The sequence below is a fragment of the Lepidochelys olivacea genome (genome assembly GCF_965140295.1).
Source record: "Lepidochelys olivacea isolate rLepOli2 genome assembly, chromosome: 7".
NCBI lineage: Eukaryota > Metazoa > Chordata > Testudines > Cheloniidae > Lepidochelys > Lepidochelys olivacea.
Window position 1 is genome coordinate 30,757,978 of NC_140417.1, and position 19,794 is coordinate 30,777,771.

Consider the following 19,794-nt stretch of genomic DNA (forward strand, 5'->3'; position numbering starts at 1 on the left):
GAACACCCCATCTACAACTGCTCCACCACCTCCCAGATCCCCTAGTAAACAAGTTAAACCAAGAGCAGCTCCGGAATATTAACACAGCTGATTTTTATTGTTTTAAAAAAATGTTACAATGTTTTCTTCCACTGTTACTTTTCCAAAGAAAGCCAAGTGGCATAAAACAATCTGGAGGGTCCTCAAATAACTGCTCCAGAAATAAGCCAGAATAAGCTTAAAACCACAACTTTTTTTTAAACTAACAGTGAGCAAGCCGCATATCAATAAGAGTTCGAATTAAGACAATGAAAACGCTCCCCTTTACAAGCATGTGGATTATTAAGGCTTTAGGAGTTAGCTGGTCTGAAACAGTGAGGAACCCTGTATCTATAAAATTCAAAACAAAGATCTAACAAAGGTGTAGAATAGAACATTACCCTCTCTTTCCCCAGAAGAAATCTGGTTAGTTACACTAACAGCAGGTTCCAGGGACAATTATTTTCTTTCTGGCTAGAAATGAGAGCCATGTAAATAGACATTCTAAATGCCACAGGGTTTCCATAAATTATTAATTCCATTCTGCCCTTTGATTTGGGTACAAAGTGGAAGGGTTGGGAAGATTTTTTTTTCCCTGCTAACTATGAAAGCCATAATAGTGACTGCTGGTGCGGAGGCAACAATAGCCAACATTCACAAGAAGGCGTCGCACCACTCCCGCAGGCAGCCAGAACAGTCTCTGGATTGCTTGGCGTTGGCTCCACACGTGTCTTTCAGCCATTCCCGGAAGAGTTCTTCATCTTTCTTCAGAACCAGGAATTGTCCAAGTACCACATATGCCTGAGCACAGAAAGGAAAGGGTATCACAACTGATAGTTAAAAATACACACAAAACCCGCTGCTAAATGGAGGAGAGGAGAGGACAGCCCCAGGTTGCCCACTGATTGGTTTCTAAAGGGTGAGTGATAGCTGAACAGCTTTTACACTGTCCCATAGAGCAATCTCAATACTAACAACTTGCAGCTGAGCACCTCACAGATCAATGGGCTTTAACCTCGCAGGAAAGTGAATGATGGGAGCATTATCCCTGTTTTACAGACAGGGAACTGAGGCACAGAGTGAGTTAAGGCCTTGTCTAAACTTAAGATTTGGCAACACAGCTAACAGCAAACCCTCCCAGGATAAGCTGCGTACTGGCAGAACAGTCCTCTTGCAGGTGTAACAGCCTCTATACTTTTCCAACCTAGCTGTCAGCAAAAAAGTCACACCCCTCTCTGACACAGCTAGGCCAATGAAGCTTAAGCGTGGATTTGCCCAAGGTCACATAGGAAGTCTGTGGCTCAGGTGGAGTTGAACCCAGGCCTGAGTTCCAGGCCACTGCACTCTGGTGTTAGTTGTGAACATCTAGAGCCATTATTCAGGGTGACCTCTAGGGGGCACATTTAGCAAGGTAGAAATAAAAGTCTTGCATTCACCCAAACCACAGCAGCTGGGATCTCTGATCTCTACAACTCAAGGTGACAGTGCATGAAAGGATTTCCTTCCACATCCAAGGGATTCCACACCAGAGGGCAGCTGAATATTTTAAAACAAGGGGTCTGGAGAATTGATTGCCTGGAGCTTTTGTATTTATGACAATTATGAGGCATATCAATTCCGATGAAAGGGGAATTAAGGGCTTTAGAACCTCTGAAGAGATCACAGGGATTAGGCTGTGGTCAGGCTTGCTCTTCCAAATCTGAGTGCCTGGGCAATCCTGCAAGTGTGAGACAGTGATTTTTTAAGGAAGATGCTGGTTAAGGCAGATTGTCACTTGTCCCATTTCTTACCTTGTTACTACAGCAGGGCTTGCCCAATGTGGTTTTTGGCCCAACCTCAGTTTCCCCTTCTCTAGTTCATCAGATCTCAGACAGCAGATGTTTTCTCACTAATCCTTTCCTTTTCAGGAGTCTCGTTTATTAATGTAGAGTTCAAACTCCAGATCTCTCCCCCACCAAGCCTTCCTAGTTGGCTCACACCCTTGACGCAGAGGTTCTTGGGCCAAAAAGTTTGCCCACCCCTGGACTAAGGGCCACATCTGGGTTGGGAAACTGCATGCAGGGCCATGAATGTAGGGCTGGGGCAGGGGGTTGGGGTGTGGGAAGGGGTGCAGGAAGGGGTGCGCTCTGCAGAAAGGGGCTCAGGGCAAGGGGCTGGGGCAGAGGAGGAGTGCGGGGTGTACGAGGGGGCTCAGGGAAGGGGGTTGGGGTGCAGGAGTGGGTGCATAGTGCAGGAGGGGGCTCAGGGCAGGGGTGCAGGAAGGGTGTGAGGTGCAGCAGGGGGCTCTGGGCAGGGAGTTGGGGTGCAGGAGGGTGCAGGCGCCAATCTGGCACTGCTTACCTGGAGCGGCTCCGGGGTGGGAGCAGCACACACCAGGACCAGGGCAGGCTCCCTGCCTGCCTGCCCTGGCCCCGCACCACTCCAGGAAGCGGCCCGCACCACATCCCTGCAGCCCCTGGGGGAGAGAGGGGCAGAGGGCTGAGCACACTGCCCTTACTTGTGGGTACCTCCCCCGAAGCTCCCATTGGCCACAGTTCCCCATTCCCGGCCAATGGGAATTCAGGGGAGGTACCCACAGGCAAGGACAGCATGGTCAGCCCTCTGCCCCCCCCCGTTCCTCAGGGGCCGCAGGGACATGGTGCCGGCCACTTCCCAGAGCGGCGCGGAGTCCACAGCGCCATAGGGGTGGCAATCCTGCGGGCCGGATCCAAAGTCCTGAGGGGCCATAGCTTGCCCACCCCCCTCTTAGTCCCATCCCTGCTGCGGTTTTTCTAGCAGCCTCTTCTCCCTCCCATCTACCCCAGGCCCACCTACGACCTTTGGAGAACAGCCTAGGCCTCCTCCTTGGATATTCTGCCTGCTCTTTAATGGAGCACTCACTCCCACATCTGCTCTCCCTGAATTCAGGCTGCCTTCCTACCCATTCTCAACAAGTCTGGTTCTAAGTCCCATGCTCCCCCAGCATCTAACTATCCCTTCTCTCCACTAGGGGAGGTGGGCTACATCTAGAAGAGCCATAATCCCCTTAAAGGGCCAGCTCCCCTTGTGACAGGAACATCACAGGGAGAAGGTGCCCTGTGTTGGCACGTGATTTAAGAGGATCTTTTGTCCCTTGGAGTTATCCAAGATGCTCCAAAATTGCTAGTGGGTCAATTTCAAGCCCCAATTTCCCACATGGTTTCACTCAAGCCACTGACCACAGCTGATTTTTATGAACTCCACCCCTCTAAAGACACAGAGAGAGCTGTGCCCAAAAAAAAAAAAAAATGTCTCCAGAGACCTTGTCAAAGCCTTTGTCCGCCAGCTTCTTTCCAAGAACATCCCCAATTCCGGCCAGAGTTCCCACGGGCTTCTCCCCCATGGGCTCAGCCACAAAGTCCCGGTGCTTCTGGGAGGTGGACGACATACTGGCTGGTGCTTGATCTAAAAGAAGAGAAAGACAGAGGTCAGTATAAACTGTAATAAGAGGCATGCGCCACAGAGCCCTGAATCCTGCTGCACCAGAGATCAAAGTTAGCTGCACCCACTCCGTCAGGATTTGGGGACTTGAATACGTATGAACTATATTTTGGTGCAAAATGAAAGATCTTATCCACTCTAAGTTTTAAGTGAGGACAGAAACAAGTGCTGGTACTTACTATTTACAAGACCCTACTAATCATATTAAGATTCCAGCAGTTCCGTTGTGAACAGATGCCCACAAAAGTCCTTTATAGTTGTGATCTCAGATTTTAACAGGTCTTCCACAGATGAGAGAGACCACAGTTCGGATTCATCATCAGCCAAACCTCTGAGAACACTGCTCAGGCACACAGATCACTTTCAGACTAGCTATAAACTGCATGGCTAGTGCCCAACGCTATATATAGAAGAGGGGATGTATATACCAGTTCTATATATATCTCCTCTGTCATGCAGGCCAGTCTGAATGTAACTGAGGGAAGTGAATGGGCTCAATACAGAGGTAATTAGGTGAAATTCTATGGCTGGCATTATGCAGGAGGTCAGAATGGACATAATGGTCCCTTTTAGCCTTAAAGAAAATACTAAGGAAGATTGGAATATGAGCCAAGAATGGTCTGTGTACAGAGCCTGCCACAGCAGCACCTTTGATCACTACTGCAATATAAAAACATTATTTAGTTGTAGGAAGCCTAACACCTTTATCACAGCTCTCAGCTGCAATAATGAGACAGAATGAAGTATTTCAATTTTATTTTTAGTTTCCTAGGGTAGTTGTAGCAATTGTAAATTACTTACTTAAAATAAACAAGCCCTGAATCACAGGGGCAGGGGAGAGAAATCTGTTTCATAAAGTGTGGAATTTTATTTTTCCGAGAAGAAGCTAATAAAAATAGCTTCCAAGATACCTGACGGCTAGTGTCAAATTTTACCCAGGATTCTTACATTAATATTTGAACTAGTCACCCACAGTGTTAGCTCACTTAATTGAGTGTTTACACGGGTAAACAAGATAACTGCAAACTAATGAGAACAAATGAAGCCACTGGAAATGGACTCATCTACCAAGAGGCCAGGAGCAGAACACATGGTGCCAACACATAGTTAAGGCAGTAATAAAGAGCTTCTGGTACGTGGTCAACAAAAGTAGTCAACAGTACAAAAAATGGTTATTTGTACTTAAAGCTGTTCCCCGCTTTATATTTTCTGTCCACTGGAGAGGGAATTCCCAGATCAGGAATTAACCAAGTTCCTAGTCTTGTAACTCAAGTCTATCACACTCTGATCTGACAGGAGGAGAGAATGATAGCCTTGGACTTTACACGGAGCAAAGATTTTTCTTGAGGCATGTTTCCTAGTCAACTTCCCTATCCACACCTCACAAGCAGAGGGAGGACTGGACACATTATGGTTTTAGTTAGAAGCTTTAAGGGATGGGAAGGAAGACTGATGTCCCAGGACCAACTCCTCCCCCCAGGAGTCTCAGCCCACTTCTCCGCTGACCGTCTTCCAGGGCTCTTGCCCCAAGCAACAAAACCTATTGTTTCCACGATATGCATCTGAGGAAGTGAGCTGTAGCTCACGAAAGCTTATGCTCTAATAAATTGGTTAGTCTCTAAGGTGCCACAAGTCCTCCTTTTCTTTTTGCGAATACAGACTAACACGGCTGCTACTCTGAAACCTATCCAACACCTGAGTGCTTCCAGACCAGTCCCCATGCATTTGTCCCAACCCCAATTCTCCTGAGATCACCTCTCCCCACTTCCAACAACCCCCCAAATTCTCCAGCATCATCCCCCAAATTCTCCAGCATCATTCCGCTTCCAGATTTCCCACCCACTAGATCCCAACCTCCTTCAGCAGACCCCTCCAACCTCCCATGCAGATACCCCAACTCCTCCATAACCTAATCCTGCAAAGCCGCTCCACTGTTCCTGTCACAATACTAAGCCCCATCCAGATACCTTCAGCCTCATTCTCCTCCTCAGCCTTCCCTAGAGACCCCCTGTGATGGAGTGGGAATTTTTCATAACATTTTGTGTGAATATTGTGTGTACCTCAGTTTTCCTATGTGGTGCCTGGTTAACTAGGTGGGGGGAAAGGGTCGTTTGCTCTTTGCAGAGGCCTAGAGATACAGGTATGACTGAGGCCTGACTGTCTGGGGCCAGTGGGGCTCCATGCCCATGGATAGCCCCAACAGACAATGGCCATTACAACTGCCCCGCCATTTGGCGCCTAGCAACCAATGAAGGGGTCCCACCCTCTTCAGGAAACCAGCCAGTTGTGAGCAGCTGGAGAACAAAGGCCTGAGGAGACCAGATGACAAAGTCTGCCCAGGAACAAGAACAAAAGACGGAGAGGGGCCTTTGATGTTTGTTAAGCATGGGCTCCTGGAAGCAAGCTCTTGACTTCTGGACTGGGTCTCAAGGGGGATCAGAGAGAGCTCTGGACTGACCCAGATGGACTTAGCATAGAGAATAGAAAGTTACAGCAAACAGAGGACTTTCTAAGCTATGTTCCAGACATCTAATAGAATCATAGGACTGGAAAGGACCTCGAGAGGTCATCGAATCCAGTCCCCTGCACTCAAGGCAGGACTAAGTGTTATCTAGACCACCCCTGACAGGTGCCTGTGTAACCTTCTCTTAAAAATCTCCAATGATGGAGATTCCACAACCTCCCTAGGCAATTGATTCCAGTGTTTAACCACCTTGACAGTTAGGAATTTTTTTCCTAATGTCCAACCTAAACCACCCTTGCTGCAATTTAAGCCTATTGCTTCTTGTCCTATCCTCAGGGGTTAAGGAGAACAAATTTTCTCCCTCCTTTTAACAACTTTTTATGTATTTGAAAATTTTCATTATTTCTGCTCTCAGACTTCTCTTCTCCAGACTAAACAAACCCAATTTTTTCAATCTTCCCTCATAGGTCATGTTTTCTAGACCTTGAATAATTTTTGTTGCTCTTCTCTGGACTTTCTCCAATTTGTCCACATCTTTCCTGAAATGCGGTGCCCAGAACTGGATACAATACTCAGTGCGGAGTAGAGCAGAAGAATTAGTTCTTGTGTCTTGCTTACAACACTACTGCTATTACATCCCAAAATGATGTTTGCTTTTTTTGGAACAGTGTTACAACCATTGACTCATATTTAGCTTGTGATCCACTATGACCCCCCAGATGCCTTTCTGCAGAACTCCTCCCTAGTCATTTCCCATTTTGTATGCATGCAACTGATTGTTCCTTCCTAAGTGGAGTATTTTATATTAGTCATTATGGAATTACATCCTATTTACTTCAGACCATTTCTCCAGTTTGTTGAGATCATTTTGAATTTTAATTCTATCCTCCAAAGCACTTGCAACCGCTCCCAACTTAGTATGGTCCACAAACTTTATAAGTGTACTCTGCGCCATTATCTAAATCTCCGATGAAGATATTGAACAGAACTGAATCCAGAACTGATCCCTGTGGGACCCCACTTGATATGTCCTTCCAGTTTGACTGTGAACCACTGATAACTGGGGCTGTTGATTAATCACAGTTAACTCGCATGATTAACTCAAAAAAATTAATCGCAACTAATTGCCATTTTAATCACACTGTTAAATAACATAGCAAGTGAAATTAAATATTTTTCTATGTTTTTTCTAGATTTTCAAATATATTGATTTCAATTACAACACAGAATACAAAGTGTACAGTGCTCACTTTATATTATTTTTCATTACAACTATTTGCACTTGTAAAAATTATAAAGAAATAGTATTTTTCTATTCACCTCATACAAGTACTGTAGTGTAATCTCTATTATGAAAGTGCAACTTAGAAATGTAGTTTTTGTTATATAACTGCACTCAAAAACAAAATGTAAAACTTTAGAGCCTACAAATCCACTCAGTCCTACTTCTTGTTCAGCCAATCACTAAGACAATCAAGTTTGTTTACATTTACAGGAAATAATGCTGCCCATTTCTTATTTACAATGTCACCAGAAAGTGAGAATAGGCATTCACATGGGACTTTTGTAGCCAGCATTGCAAGGTATTTACATGTCAGATATGCTAAACATTTGTATGTTCCTTCATGCTTCGGCCACCATTCCAGAGGACATGCTTCCATGCTGATGACGCTCATTAAAAAAATCAGGTGTTAATTAAATTTGTGACTGAATTCCTTGAAGGAGAATTGTATATCTCCGGCTCTGTTTTACCCACATTCTGCCATATATTTCATGTAGTCTCAGAAGATGACTCAGCACACATTCATTTTAAGAACACTTTCGCTGCAGATTTGACAATACGCAAAGAAGGTACCAATGTGAGATTTCTAAAGATAGCTACAGCAGTCGACCCAAGATTTAAAAATCTGAAGTGCCCTCCAAAATCTGAGAGGTATGAGGTGTGGAGAATGCTTTCAAGAAGTCTTAAAAGAGCAACTCTCTGATGTGGAAATTACAGAACCCAAAAAAGAAAATCAATCTTCTGCTGGTGGCAACTAACTCAGATGAAGAAAATGAACATGGGTCAGTCTGTACTGCTTTGGATTGCTATAGAGCAGAACCCATCATCAGCATGGATGCATGTCCTCTGTAATGGCAGTTGAAGCATGAAGGGACAGATGAATCTTTAACACATCTGGTACATAAATATCTTGCGACACTGGCTACAACAGTGCTGTGCAAATGCCTGTTCTCATTTTCAGGTGACATTGTGAACAAGAAGTGGACAGCATTATCTCCTGCAAATGTAAACAAACTTGTTTGTCTGAGTGATTGCCCGAACAAGAAGAAATAAGACTGAGTGGACTTATAGGCTCTAAAGTTTGACATTGTTTTATTTTTGAATGCAGGGGGTTTTTGTACACAATTTGACATTTGGAAGTTAAACTTTCATGATAAAGAGATTGCACTACAGTACTTGTATGAGGTGAACTGAAAAATACTATTTTTGTTTTTTACAGTGGAAATATTTGTAATCAAATATAAAGTAAGCACTGTACACTTTATATTGTGTTGTAATTGAAATCAATACATTTGAAAAGGTAGAAAACATACAAAAATATTTAAATAAATGGTTTTCTATTATTAAGCACAATTAATTTGTTTAAGCACTTGATAGCCCTACTGATAGCTACTCTGGGAACAGTTTTCCAACCAGTTATGTACCCACTTTATAGTAGCTCCACGTAGGTTGTATTTCCCTAGTCTATTTATGAGAAGGTCACGCGAGACAGTATCAAAAGCCTTACTAAAAGTCAAGACATACCACATCTACGGCTTCCCCTCTATCCACAAGGCTTGTTACCCTGTCAAAGAAAGATATTAGGTTGGTTTGACTTAATATGCTCTTGACAAATCCATCCTGACCACTACTTATCATTATCATCTAGGTCAGGCGTGGGCAAACTTTTTGGCCTGAGGGCCACATCAGGGAATAGAAATTGTACGGCAGGCCATGAATGCTCACAAAATTGGAGTTAGGGTGCAGGAAGGGGTGAGGGCACCGGCTAGGGGTGCAGGCTCTGGGGTGGGGCTGAGGATGAGAAGTTTGAGATGTAGGAGGGTGCTCCGGGCTGGGATTGAGGGGTCTGGAAGGCAGGAGGGAGATCAGGGCTGGGGCAGGGGTGCAGGCTCCGGGTGGCACTTACCTCAAGCAGCTCCGGGAAACAGTGGCATGTTCCCGCTCCAGCTCCTATGCTAGGCGCAGCCAGGCAGCTCTACACATGGCCCTGCCCGCAGGCACCGACCCCAGAAAGTTCCCACTGGATGAGGTTTTCGGCCAATGGGAGCTGCAGGGGCGGTGCTTGGGGTGGGGGCAGCATGCAGAGCAGAGGCCCCTGGCTGCCCCTACACATAGGGGGGGGCCATGCTGCTGCTTCCGGGAGTCGCGTGGCATGGCCCCAACCCTGCTCCAAGGCTGGAGAACTGGAGGGGGCCATGCTGCTGCTTCCAGGAGCCACATGGAGCGGCCCCTGACCCTGCTCCCTGACTAGAGCACCAGAGTGGGGAAAGTAACAGACCCTGCTCCCGAGCGGGAGCTCGAGGGCTGGATTAAAATGGCTGGTGGGCTGGATCTGGCCCACAGGCCATAGTTAGCCCACCCCTGACCTAAGTGTTTGCACAATGATTGCTTAATTATTTGCTCCATTATCTTTCCGAGTACTGAAATTAAGCTGACTGGTCTGTAATTCTCTGGGTTGTCCTTATTTCCCTTTTTATAGATAGGCAAATATAGTGTCATTTTCCAGTCCTCTGGAATCTCTCTAGTCTTACATGACTTTTTGAAGATAATCACTCATGGCTCAGATATCTCCTCAGTCAGCTCCTTGAGTAGTCTAATAAATCCTTCTGTTTTAACACTGGCTGAGTCACTCCAAAGTCAGAAAGTCAGGGCTGCATTGCTCCCTTTGGGTGTGTAAGTGTTCCCCAGATGTCCAATTTGAGTGGACTCACTGAGGGAAGCTCACAGAGTTAGCAGGGGTATTAAAGGCTCTGAGGTTCAGTCCCAGGAAGCGGTGAAGCCACAGGGCTTACCCCAGCAAGAGAGCATGACCCTAAAGGGGTCAACACACTAAAGGGGTCGTTCCAGGGACTATTCCAAGGCTGTAAAGGGCACTGGACCTGTCTATCTGTGACAGTCCCACCAAAGGCCCCTGAATTCCCCGCTTTCTGCAGAGCGCCCAACCTCAGAGATAACTCCCTCCCTTCCACATGCACCCTCCGCCCCTCCTTGCCTCCAAATACCAACAAGCCCCTTGCTCCGATTCTGTACCCCCTGCCTCCCAAAAGACACCTTTTCTCCAGACACCCTAAGCTCTTTTAGAGATCCTGCTCTTGGCCTATCCTCACCAGATGCATCCTCCCCTACACACACCCTCACCCTTCCTTCACCAGAAAGACCCCCTCCCTCCCTTCTCCAGACACCCTCAGCCCCACCTCTCTCCTCCCAGATCCACCCCTCAGATCCTCTCTCCACCCATTCAGAAACACCTTCCATTGTTCGCTCCCATCCCAATCCTGCCAATAGCCAGACACTTCCAGCCCCAACAGATACCACCCATCACTAGACACTCCCAGCCTTCACAGACACACCCACTATACCCCAACCCCTCTCTCACCACCAGAGATCCTCCTCTCCCTAACTCACCACATCTGCCCAACAATCTGAGCACTGTCCTCTACAAAAAAAACAATTTCAGACACCTGCACTGTACCCCTCCCTTCCCCACAATGTAGTCTAGTGGGTAGAGCACTAAACTAGACTCAAAAGACTTGGGTTCTGTCAAGGTTCCTTCCCCACTTTGAACTCTAGGGTACAGATGTGGGGACCCGCATGAAAAACCCCCTAAGCTTATTTTTACCAGCTTAGGTTAAAACTTCCCCAAGGTACAAACTATTTTACCTTTTGTCCCTGGACTTTACTGATGCCACTACCAAGCGTCTAACAAATATAACCGGGAAAGAGCCCACTTGGAAACGTCTTTCCCCCCAAAATCCCCCCAAAGCCCTACACCCCCTTTCCTGGGGAAAGCTTGATAAAAATCATCACCAATTTGCATAGGTGAACACAGACCCAAACCCTTGGATCTTAAGAACAATGAAAAGCAATCAGGTTCTTAAAAGAAGAATTTTAATTGAAGAAAAAGAATCACCTCTGTAAAATCAGGATGGTAAATACCTTACAGGGTAATCAGATTCAAAACATAGAGAATCCCTCTAGGCAAAACCTTAAATTACAAAAAGACACAAAAACAGGAATATACATTCCGTTCAGCACAACTTATTTTATCAGCCATTTAAACAAATCAGAATCTAACACATATCTAACTAGATTGCTTATTAACCCTTTACAGGAGTTCTGACCTGCATTCCTGCTCTGGTCCCAGCAAAAGCAACACAGACAGAACCCTTTGTTTCCCCCACCTCCAGCTTTGAAAGTATCTGGTCTCCCCATTGGTCATTTTGGTCAGGTGCCAGTGAGGTTGTCTTAGGTTCTTAACCCTTTACAGGTTAAAGGGTTTTTCCTCTGGCCAGGAGGGATTTAAAGGTGTTTACCCTTCCCTTTATATTTATGACAGGTTCTATTCCCAGCTCAGCTACTGACCCAGGGCTTCACTTCAACTCTGTGCCTCAGTTTCCACATCTGTAAAATGGAGGATGATACTGACCCTCCTTTACAAATCTCTTGAGATCTACTAACGATAAGAGCTAAGTAAGGATTATCATTAGCACTAACTCAACCCTCCCCCAGATACCATCAGCCCAGCCACCCTCACAGAGCTCCCAAGCCTCACCCTCTATAGCAGTGGTCACCAACCAGCAGATCGCGATTGACTCTGCCAGTCGATTGCCATATCCAGCTGCTAAAAATTTGGGGGTGCAGCGGGGCTAAGGCAGGCTCCCTACCTGCCCCAGCCCCGCACCACTCCCAGAAGTGGCTGACAGGTCCCTGCAGGGGCAGGGTGGGGTCAGGGGGTCTCCGCACACCATTCCTGCCTGCAAGCACCGCCCCTGCAGCTCCCATTGGCCGGGAATGGGAACTGCAGCCAATGGGAGCTGCAAGGGCAGCGTCTGCAGAGATGGGCAGCACACAGAGCTACTAGCCATGCCCCCCATCCAGGGGCTACTGTGCAGGGACATGCCAACAGCTTCCAGGAGGGGAGCCTGCCTTAGCCCTACTGCCTGAGGTACATGCCGTCCAGCAGGAGCTGCACCCCAGCCCACTCCTGGAGCCAGCACCCCCATACTCCCTCCAGCACCCCAACCCCCTGCCCCAGCCCTGAAACCCCTCATGGAGCCAGTACCCCAAACCTCTCCTGCACCCCTCACCCCCTCCCAGAGCTCACACCCCTCACCCACTCCTGAACCCCAACCCCCTGACCCAGACTCAGCCCAGAGCCCCCTCCCACACTGCAAACCCCTCGGCCCCAGCCCAGAGCCCGCACCCCCTGCGGCACCCCAACCCCCTGCCCCAGCACAGTGAAAGCGAGTGAGGGTGGCGGGAGCGAGCAACAGAAGGAGGGGGGATGGAGTGAGCGGGGTGGGGCCTTGGGGAAAGAGCGGGGTAGATCACAGGTTGCGCTAAATTCAAGAAGCCATCTTGTACTTAAAAAGGTTGGAAACTACTGCTCTATAGAGAGCACCCTCCCCTATGGATAGGGCCAGCCCTCCCCCCAGGAACCGTCAGCCCCACCAATCCTTACAGAGAACCGCCCCCCTCCCCCAGCCCCAAACACTCCAACCTCACCCCTCTTCTCCCTAACACACCCACCCCCACAGAGACACCCAGCCCCACCCTATACCCCGCGCCTCAGCAGCAGCGTCTCCGCCCGCCCCCGCGCCCATCCCTCAGCTCCTCCTTCCCCTGCGCCCTCAGGCTCCGCCACAGACACCGCCCCGCCCCGCCCCGCCGCCTTCACCCGGCCCGAGGCCCCCGCCCGGCGCCGCAACGACTCACCGGCTCCACTCGCTGCTGCAGCGCCTCAGCCGCCGCCGCTCCCGCCCAACCGGCCACCCGCCGCGCCTGCGCACCCACCACTTCCTCTTCCAGGCCACGCCGGGCCGCGCGCCTCTTCGCGCCCCATATAACCATCGAGAGTAGGCGGCGCTCTATAATGCCCGACAGCCCTTCCAGTGGCGATCCATCCACACTTTTAACCATAGAGTACAGGGTCTCTCTCGGCTACATCCGCTCTATGAGTGCTGACAGCCCTGGCGCCCTCGCAGGGACTCTCCAGCCACACTTGGAACCACAGAGTTCAGAATCGCCACTCTAGCCAGTTGAAAACTCGATGGTACCCCAGCAGTAACCAATGGGCGGGGGCCAGCCTCTGACACCGCCTGATTGTCGCTGGGGATGGCCCGTAGCAACCCTTCCATCCCATAATAACGCCCCCGGGCTGCCCCGTGCGTTAGCGGGCCCCGGGGACGGCGCTGGGGCCCGGGAGGGGACCAGGGGATACCAGGGCAGGGCGCGGAGGCGCCCGGAAGCAGGTCAGAGCGGTACCCCCGGAAGTGGGGCGGGGAAGGGCTGGGGGAGGCTCGGGAGGCGGAAGCGGTGGACGCAACTCAGTCCCCCCATGTGGAGAGAGGTAGGGCGGGAGGCTCCAGGGGGGCGGCGGCGGCAGAGGCGCTCACACCAGTCCAGCCCCCGCGGGTGTTTGGGGAACAGGAAACCCCCCGCCCGCAAGGGGTGTTCGGGGTCATACACCCCGCGCAGGGGAAGGAGCTCCCCCGCACCCACCCCCGTGACATGCAGTAGCCCTGGAGAGGACCCGGCCCTCGCATCTCGGGGGCGGGGGGTTGGAGAATCAGCTGGGACTAATGTCTGCGATGGGGGCGAGGGTAGGACTCCTGGGTTCCATCCCAGCTCGGGCGGGGGGGTCGAATGCTTAGGGCAAGGCTGGAATGAATCTCAGCACGGACTGATAATGGAGGAATTATCCCCATCTTTTTAGGTGAGGGAAACTGAGTCACAGAGGTGATTCATTCACTCGACCCCACTCATCTGTCTCTGACTGCAAGGAAACAATAACAAGGTTATGGCACAAACTGGCTGGGTCAATCTCTTCTTGGTTTCCATGATCTCTGTGGGGTCTTTGCTTCATTCTCTGATGTGGATGAGATTTTTATCTGGGAAGCTGATTCAGCCCTGAAGAATTAACCTCACTCCTGCAATCATCAGCAGAATTGCTGGCAATCTTTCCATGGCCCAGTGGGACAGTGTACTTAATTGGCACTCAAGATGCCTGGGATCTGTTCCCTGTTGTGCTCCATCTCTGCCTCAGTTTCACCTCCCACTGTTTGCCTGTGTTGTCCCTTCCTCTCCCTGTGCCTCAGTTCACTATTGATGATCCTGACCTCCTTGTGGTAAAGCACTTTGAGATTCGTGGCTAAACTGTTCTCAGTAGAATTATTACAACACTACAGGAGACAATGTGTGGAGCCTGGCCTGGAATTTTCCGGTAGAGTGGAGGAATCTTGGAGCTGCCTCATTCCCTGAGTGAGGGAGTCCCCATCCATTTCGATGAGCCACAGAGTTGTCTTTGTTCCTCTTCCAGTGTGTCCAGTGCTGGTGGATGCCTCGAGGACTGAATTCAGCGCTGGATCCTCTACTATCAGAGTCGTACAGCCTTTCTTTGTCCCCCAAACAGGTACCTTGCAGGTAGTGGTGCTGCTGGCTTCCTGGGAGAGCAGACAATCTCTGCCCCATCCTAGGGGGAGTAGAGAAGGTAGATGGGGCACCTCTAGTAACCTTTCCTGATAACCTAGGATCAAAGGGACATCCTTGATGGATAGGCGGTGTGGTCTAATGGGCAAGGCGATAGCAAGGGACCCAGGGCTGCCTGGGTTCCGTTCTGCCCCCTCCATGACCCTTCTCACTGTGCTTCATTTTCTCCTGCCCTTCGTCTATTTAGACTGCAAGCTCCTCAGGGCAGGGACTGTCTCTCACTGTGTGTCTCTACAGTGCCTGACACAATGGGGCCCTGATCTCAGTTAATGGGCTGGCAGGCACTCTGTGCCTACGTGGCCTGGGTGCTGTACAGACCCTGATGCCATCATGCCAGGCGTACACAGACACTTAGTGAGAAGCAGCCCCTGCCCCACAGAGCTTGTACCCTATCTAGGCAAAGGGTCTGGGTTGTGGGAGAGAGAGGGAAAACTGAGGCACTGAGTGGCAAAGGGACTTGCCCAAAGTCAGCAGCAGAGCTTGCAATAGAACTCAGATTTCCTGGCTGCCAGTCCTGTGCCCTTCTCACTGGGGGACTCGTTGCCTTTAGAAGCTTATTTGATCTTGGGAAGACGCAACAAGGCTCTTCTCCCTCTACTGTTCCTTCTCTCCTTATAGCCTTCCAGACATTCTGCACTTCACACACCCTGCAGGGATCCTGTCCCCGAGGGCTAACGCACCAGGATGTCCCAAGCAACCAAACGCAAGCATGTGGTGAAAGAGGTGTTGGAGGAGTACGTGGTGCCGTCTCCTCAACAGCAGATTGTCCGGGTGAGAGAGGGAGCAACGCTGCTTAGCTGGGCTCCACTGGGACCTTGAGGGTTTTCACTTTCCTTTGCATCATGGGGTGTGGGTTGCTTGCAGGGAGCATCTGGGCATGTCTCATCTCAGCACTTCCCTGCCCTTAATCATATCCCTTAAACACTGGTGAGCTTCATGCTTCAGAGGAAGGCAAGAAAACCCCCAAATACATCTGTCTAATTGTGCATTGGGGAAGAAAATCCCTTCCTACTCCCTGCAGTCCAGTCCCATGCTTCAGGCAGTCATTGTCTTGCTGTGAGTGTTATGGGCAAGGCAGAGTGTAAGCCATTTAAAAGCCCTATGTGGGCAGTAGATTTCAAGGCCAAAATTGGAGCCTGATCATCTAGTCTGAACTCCTGCATAAGTCAGGCTATGGAATACCCCCCTCAGCCATTCCTGCATCTAGCCTAGCTCTGGTGGTTGAACTAGAGTGTCACTGTGAGACAGGCCCTGATCTGTAGGTGCTAAATGCTGGAGAATCCACTCCCTTGGGAAGCAGCTCCTGTGGTTAATCCCTCTTGTTCCTTCCACCAGGTCCTGGGGACCCCAGGAAACAACCTCCATGAGGTGGAAACGGCTGAGGGAACCAGATTCTTAGTGAGCATGCCCACAAAATTCCGCAAGAACATCTGGATCAAACGAGGTGAGTACAGTGCAGCGGGGTTCATGGCACCCCTTGAGAGGAAAGGCCCCATATCCCACCTCCCCTGGGCACAGATTGGAGTTTTCACCTCAAGAGAGGAAGCAGCTCTGTGTCCCATTCCCTGCTCACCTGTCCCCCCATCACCCCACTCTGGGGCTAGATGAGAGCTGGCACCCCCTAGAGGGGAAAGGCCCTGTATCCCATTCCCCATCTCCTAAACCAGCCAAACTCTCCACGCTGTCCCTCTACCATTACAGGTGACTTTCTGCTGGTGGACCCCATCGAAGAGGGCGAGAAGGTGAAGGCTGAGATCAACTTTGTGTTGTACAAGGACCATGTGCAGTACCTAAAGAAAGAAGGGCTCTGGTAGGAGTTGGAGGCGGGGGGAAGGTGCATGCTTGTGTGATGAGCCATGAGCTCCCAGACACCCTGCTCTTGCCCCTCTGTCACCAAGGTGATGGAGAAAAGAGTTATCCCAAGCTGAGGGATTGGCCCAGGCCTGAGTGTGCCTACTGAGGCTGAGATTTCATCAGCTCCACCCTTCTGCTCTTTACATCCCTCCCTGAGCCTTGCTGCTTCCCCCCAGCAGTGCCCATGTGTCACTTGCCCTGCTGGGATTGTGGCCTGGGCTGTCATGAGCAAGGCCCATCTTGTAGGAAGAGGAGCCTGCAGGACATCTTCCCCCGTCTGAACAAAGTGGGCCAGTGTTAGAGAATTTACAAAACCCTCAGCCTCCCTGACATAGACGTACTCATGACACTCAGCATGGAATCCCAGCACCTCTAGCCCCGTTTTAGAGATGAGGAGACTGAGGCACAAGATGCACCAAGCAACACGCCCGAAGGCAGTGGCAAAACCAGGAACTGAACCCTGCTCTGCCCCATGCTTGGCTAGTGCCCCAGGTCACCGTAATGGAGAATCCACCCCAGTCCTGGATAAGCTGTCCCAAGGCCTAGTTTCTCTCACTGCTCAATTTGGGCGTCAGTTCTCAGCCTAGGGCTGAGGGTTGATTCCCACCACTCATGAGCTGTAGGAATAGAAGCAGAGCAGTTAGCTTAGGGGGGTTATCTCCATGGGCACTGGGTACAGATGGATGGGGGAGTAGTTCTCCAGCAGGGGGCTCATTGCTTTGGTGGCAGAGAGCACATGCTGTTTATAATCAGTTTGGGGCAGGTGTGACTGTTGCTGGGATCCCAGGGTGTAGTCTCAAGAAGAACATTGATAAATTTGAGAGGGGTCAGAGAAGAGCCACAAGAATATAAGGATTGGTGACAGACTCCACAGAGCTCAACCTTAGTTTAAGGGGTGAGTTGAGCAGTCTATATGTACCTGCATGGGGAACAGAAATTTGACAGTGTGCTCTACAATCTCGCAGACAAACATTGTACAAGAGCCAATGGCTGGAAATTGAAGTTAGACACATTCAGATTGGAAAGAAGAGGGTTCATTGGAACAACTGACCAAAGGCTGTGGTGGATTCATCAGTGCTGGCAATTTTTAAATCCAGCTCAGACGTGATTTGGAAAGACTTGATGTAGTTTGAACAGAAATTAATTCAGGGCAGTCCTAGAGTCTGTTATACAGGAGTCAGATTAGATGATCCCTTTTCTGGCCACCTGATCTTAACATGAGGAAGGTAGGGGATAGAGTTTCTAAAAAAAAAAAACACCACCACTTTTGAAAACTAACTTGGCCAAAAAACAAAATCTCAGATTCTAGTTTAACTGGCAAACTGGGAAAAACTTAGTCAAATGAGATTTTTCCACAAGTTTGGATTTTGTAGCAAAGTAGTTTGTTTGTTGTGTTGGTAGGAAAACAGGTCTGTGCTGGGGTTATTTCTGGCCTCTTTTGCACAGCAGGGGCTGTGTTGGCTGAAGCAGTCCCCTGCCATGGGCAGGGGCTGGAGTGGAGAGGCAATTCCCTCCCATTCCCTGCAGCCCTCCCGAGAGGGGAAAAGCCCAGCATCCTGTTCCAAGCCATTGTCTCAAAGCCAGGGCTGCTCTGTCATCTCATGCCTTTTTCCCCACAGGCCTGAGGCCTTCTCTGACACTGCAGAAAGTCAGCCCAGCTCTGAGGCCAGGTGAGTGTGAAAGGAGGGGGACTGCTTCTCAATTACGTTTCAGCCCCTCAGAGGGAGATTCTGGCAAAGTCTCCCCAGGGGATGGGGGCAAACAGCCCAATGAGTTTACAGAGGGAGCTGGATAAGGGTCTGACTGGGATTCTACGACAGGGTGGCTGCAATAGCAATGTTGGGGCTCACTGGTCCAGAAGGTCCCTTCCAGTCCTAGGTAACCCAGGTCTCCAGTCTTAGGCTAGTGCCCTGATCAGTGGGCAGCTGCCCCAAGGAGGAAGCCAGGTGACTGCTAGGGCCACAGGCCTAGAACTGACAGCCACCCCTTTGTGCAGCAGGGAAGGGGAGCAAACGGCTGCTCGCTCCTCCGGGGAAGAGGACTCGGACGACGACAGTGACCTGTTTGTGAACACGAACAGACTGCACTACAGCTGCACAGAGAGCGAGGACGACAGTGAGGAGGCGGCAACGGTGGCCAGCGACCGGGATGAGGAAGAAAAATAGTGACCCAGGGCAGGAAACCCGATCTTCTAGCCTCCTAAACACCTCAGCATGAGGAGCCTGATGCAGCGGGAAGGAGACTGCCTTCTGGGGCTGAACTCACACCCACCAGCCTGGTGAATGCTCCAGCTGGCTTGGAACTGCCTCAGTGCTGCCCTCTGCTGGGGACACATTTCTTCCCTCCATCACCTCTGCTGTCTGAGCCATGAGTTGCTGCAGCATCCGGCTCACCAGAGACGAGGGTGCTGGGCCTGTTGTGCCCAATGCATGGTTATTTCACTCTTCACCCAGCCCACTCCGGGGGAAGAGTGGCAGTGCTCCTTGGGGCAAAGGGAAATGGAGTTCTAGGTCGCAGCGCTGCTTGAAGCTGTAGAGAGGGGGCTGGGGAGGAGTAAAGTTAGAGTTATAGCAGCTGGGAGGCCTCATCTAAGATGGAGCAGCCCAGCTTCAGCATCTCTTATCAGCCCCTTTTAAATGGTGGATGGGACTGTGCCCTCTGCTCTAACGCAGGCTCCTTGGGCAAAGCACTGGGTGCTGTGTGTCCTAGATACTATTGCTGTGTAATAAGCAGTCTCCCCTCTGCCTTATTCAATAAAGATTTTCCCACAGGCACCCAGGTGGGTTGATTTGAAACTGCACAAGACAAGAATGAGAGCCTGGTCCCAAGCCAGCTCTGGCTGTAGTGGGCCAGCTGGTATGCAGGGGCAGGTTCTGGGCTATGGGGAGAGCAGGTTGAGCTCACTGCTACCCACACTGATCTGTGCAGAGGGAGGATATAGGCCAGCTACCAGCCCATGGCTGCTCCTCCAGCTCTCTCCTGGGTCAGGACATGGATAGGCCACAGCCAAGACACTCCTCCCCCCCACTGCAGTGCTGGTGAGCAGTACAGCACAGTCACCCTGTCCAATAGAACCAGATGCTCTGCAGAGACAGGTCAGGCCTCCCTGGGACTAGGAAGTTGATCTGGGTAGTACTTGGGAGCTTCAGTCATGGGGCGGGGCTCTGTGGTGCTAGGTGCTGTACAAACACAGCAAGAGCCAGGTCCAGTCCCCCAGGCTTACAGACCC

General features: G+C 50.2%; 2 protein-coding genes across 6 annotated transcripts; one reads left to right on the plus strand and one right to left on the minus strand.

Moving 5' to 3' along the window:
• Positions 1-73: 73 nt before the first annotated feature.
• On the minus strand, positions 74-13,082 carry BANF1 (barrier to autointegration nuclear assembly factor 1). Its single transcript, XM_084634616.1, has 3 exons — positions 12,939-13,082; positions 3,299-3,441; positions 74-819 (listed from the first exon to the last, which is right to left on the minus strand). Exons 2-3 carry the CDS (start codon positions 3,422-3,424, stop codon positions 673-675), a joined length of 273 nt encoding a protein of 90 aa, XP_084490742.1. The 5' UTR covers positions 3,425-3,441; positions 12,939-13,082; the 3' UTR covers positions 74-672.
• A 259-nt stretch (positions 13,083-13,341) lies between these two features.
• On the plus strand, positions 13,342-19,339 carry EIF1AD (eukaryotic translation initiation factor 1A domain containing). Of its 5 annotated transcripts, none has more exons than XM_084634606.1 (7): positions 13,342-13,474; positions 14,542-14,634; positions 15,330-15,482; positions 16,047-16,155; positions 16,413-16,521; positions 18,185-18,235; positions 18,562-19,339. In XM_084634606.1, the coding sequence occupies exons 3-7, from the start codon at positions 15,396-15,398 to the stop codon at positions 18,728-18,730; spliced, it is 525 nt and encodes a 174-aa protein (XP_084490732.1). In that variant the 5' UTR covers positions 13,342-13,474; positions 14,542-14,634; positions 15,330-15,395; the 3' UTR covers positions 18,731-19,339. The 5 variants fall into 5 exon arrangements, with proteins under 5 accessions (XP_084490732.1, XP_084490731.1, XP_084490735.1 ...); XM_084634605.1 differs by lacking the exon at positions 13,342-13,474 and adding an exon at positions 13,499-13,572; XM_084634609.1 differs by lacking the exon at positions 13,342-13,474 and adding an exon at positions 13,499-13,572 and having other exon boundaries at positions 18,565-19,339.
• Positions 19,340-19,794: the final 455 nt, after the last annotated feature.